We start from the raw sequence: 2,779 nt of genomic DNA on the forward strand, positions 1-2,779 counted from the left end.
TGCGAAAACTTGCACACTCCTGAAACTGCGGAGCAAACTCGAACATAATAGACAACAACAGGGAGAACTAAACGAATTAATAATGGAATAGTCACAATAAGTGCAAAATAAAGCGAAAGAAAAGCCGCAAACACACTGAAGTGCTTTCAATAAGCTGAGACGCCAGCTGTTTCGGGGTGACGAATGAGGTCCGTTCATGGGGGAAATAAACCCATGTGGAGGTGCTTTGTGGTAAATTGGACTTTATTGTAATTTTATTTAAAATAATAAAGAAAGTAAAGATAATTTGAGGGGACTTTCTTTTCTTTGTGGCGTTCTCCCTAGCCTGTTAAGGCTAGCTGGGGGGGAGCCAGCCGTCCAATTAATTCGGTTTAACTTCGTCTTTATCCGAGCAGATCTTCCTTAACTCGTTTTTGATTTACTTTAATATTTTTTTGCATTTATTTTTATTTAGAAACGAATTGAATTAAATGAAGTTGAGGCCGCAGTCGTTGCCGTGCCCGAGGGTCACCGCCCAGGGGTGACGCCTCCAGCAGAGTTCCTGGAAGAGCCCTGCTGTGCCGTTTGGCTTTCCTTGAAGAGTTTTTTCAATTATATTTATTTAAGAAGTTCTTTTGTTTAATTCGTTTAATATGAGAGGCATTTGGCTGAAAAGGGCGCACTGAACGGGGGGGCCGATGGTCACTCTTAAGCCGGGAGGGAGCCGGTGCCGCATGCGTTATTCCCGCGCCCACACTCGCGAAACTTGAATTGTTCTGCAAAAACTTCGTCTTTTTATTATTATTTTTGTCGAAACAATTTAATTTATTTCGAAAAAGATCCAAAAAGAAGCTCCTTTGCCTTTCGGCGCCACTGGGGGTACCCAGTGTCAACCGCCGCGGCGGCGAGTCTTGTTGTTTGCATTAGAACATTCTAAAAGAAAAAAGAAAAGGAAATAAATTTCTTTCTTTTTAAAAGAGAGTGCAAATATCAAATTGAAATGAGACGGCATAATCTCTTTCAAATGGCACTCTGAAGAGCAGCACACACACTCCTGCAGCTGCTGCTGCTGCTGCTGCTGCTGCTGCCTCCTCTCTTTGCTGCTGCAGCACGAAACTTGATTTGGTTTCATCTGCTGCCTTTTCTCTGCAGCAGCAGATTCTCTCACTTGTTGGCAGAGGCGGCCAGAAGGGATGCGCACAGCACCTGCAGCGCGGCTAGGGTTTGGTTGAGATGCTGCAGCAGCAGGATCAGAGCGACCAGGAGCAGCAGCAGCAGCAGCTGCTGCCGCAGCAGCAGCAGCAGCAAGAGGATGAACTCCAGGCGCTTCTCGAGCCTTGTGCCCTCATCCCTGGTAAGCCTGCGGCTCCGCAGCTCCTTGCTGCTGCTCTTCGCGTCCTCGCCACAAGCTCCCCTGCTGCTGCTGCTGCTGCTGCTGCTGCTGCTGCTCTTGCTGCTCTTACTGCTGCTGCTGCTGCTGCCTTCGTGCGTCCCCAGCTCCCTGTGCTTACCGTTTGACGCCCCCTCCGCTTGCTGCTGCCGCTGCTGCTGCCGCTGCTGCTGCTGCCGCTGCTGCTGCTGCTGCTGCTGCTGCTGCTGGCAGATAGCCACCTGCTGCTGGTGGCGAGCGGCTGCGTGGAGGCCGTGGAGCTGTGGGGCAACAGAGGCGGAGTCGTTTGCCGCTACGCGATGGTGGTGGGCAGCGACTGGCAGCAAACTTGGGTGGGACTGGCATTAAAGTGGCATTAAAGTGGCATTAAAATGGCATAAAAATGGCATTAAAATGGCATAAATCGGTCCAAATAAAGTGCTTCTGCACTCCAGTTGCTGCTGCTGCTGCTGCCCTTGTGTTGGTGCTCGGAAACGTAGCTTCAAGAACGGCGGCAAAAACGCCCGCGGCAGCAGCAATACTAAGGGCAGCAGCAGCAGCAGCAGCAGCAGCAGCAGCAGCAGCAGCAGCAGCAGAAATAGTGGAAATGGCGCTGGTAGTGATAGTTGAAATAATTACAAATAAATACTAATATCAATAATTCAATAATGATAATGGCAACAATTGTTAAAGTGGTAAAAATAGCTGCGAAAGAAATACCAAAAGCATGCAGCAGCAGCAGCTGCTGCACCGCTGCAGGCAAACTGAATCAGCTAGCAGCTAGCCATTCACCTAGCAGCAGCTAGCCACTCAGCTAGCTGCAGCTAGCCACCCAGCTAGCAGCAGCTAGCCAGGCTATCTGCAGCAGCTGGCCACCCAGCTAGCAGCAGCTAGCCACGCTGTTTGCAGCAGCTAGCCACCCACCTAGCAGCAGCTAGCTATTCAGCTAGCAGCAGCTAGCCACTTAGCTAGCTGCAGCTAGCGATGGGCTTGTAACAGCTAGCCACTCAGCCAGCTGCAGCTAGCCACTCAGCCAGCTGCAGCTAGCCACTCAGCTAGCTGCAGCTAGCCACTCAGCTAGCTGCAGCTAGCCAGGGGTTTTGTGTGTGGCTCAGGGCCTCGGGAGCGGCCTTTCCCAAGAGAGCCGCAGCAGCTACAGCAGCAGCAAAGTGGCGCTGAACTTTCCCTTTCACGCTGCTTTTAAGGTAAGGAGCAGCAAAATCGAGCAGCAGCAGCAAGAGCAGCAGCAGCAGCAAATAAATCCAAAAAAGACTTTTAAATGCTCTCCCGAGGGCCCACTGCAGTGTACATACACCCGAAACGGCGCCCCACAGGCCGCCTCTGAACTCGAGCAGCAAAATAACTAAATTTAATTTCGAAGAAGTTCAATTCAGACTTTCAATTTTAATAATAATAATAATAATAATAATA

At 50.1% G+C, this 2,779-nt stretch overlaps 1 protein-coding gene across 1 annotated transcript; it reads left to right on the forward strand.

Moving 5' to 3' along the window:
• Positions 1-1,212: 1,212 nt before the first annotated feature.
• ETH_00027535 (uncharacterized protein) lies at positions 1,213-2,715 on the forward strand (the record flags this gene model as incomplete). The annotated part of the gene is made up of 3 exons (XM_013379018.1): positions 1,213-1,333; positions 1,583-1,701; positions 2,464-2,715. 3 exons carry the CDS (start codon positions 1,213-1,215, stop codon positions 2,713-2,715), a joined length of 492 nt encoding a protein of 163 aa, XP_013234472.1.
• Between the last annotated feature and the right edge of the window lie 64 nt (positions 2,716-2,779).

The sequence above is a fragment of the Eimeria tenella genome, genomic scaffold (assembly GCF_000499545.2).
Source record: "Eimeria tenella Houghton genomic scaffold, Eth_scaff1308, whole genome shotgun sequence".
Lineage (NCBI taxonomy): Eukaryota > Apicomplexa > Conoidasida > Eucoccidiorida > Eimeriidae > Eimeria > Eimeria tenella.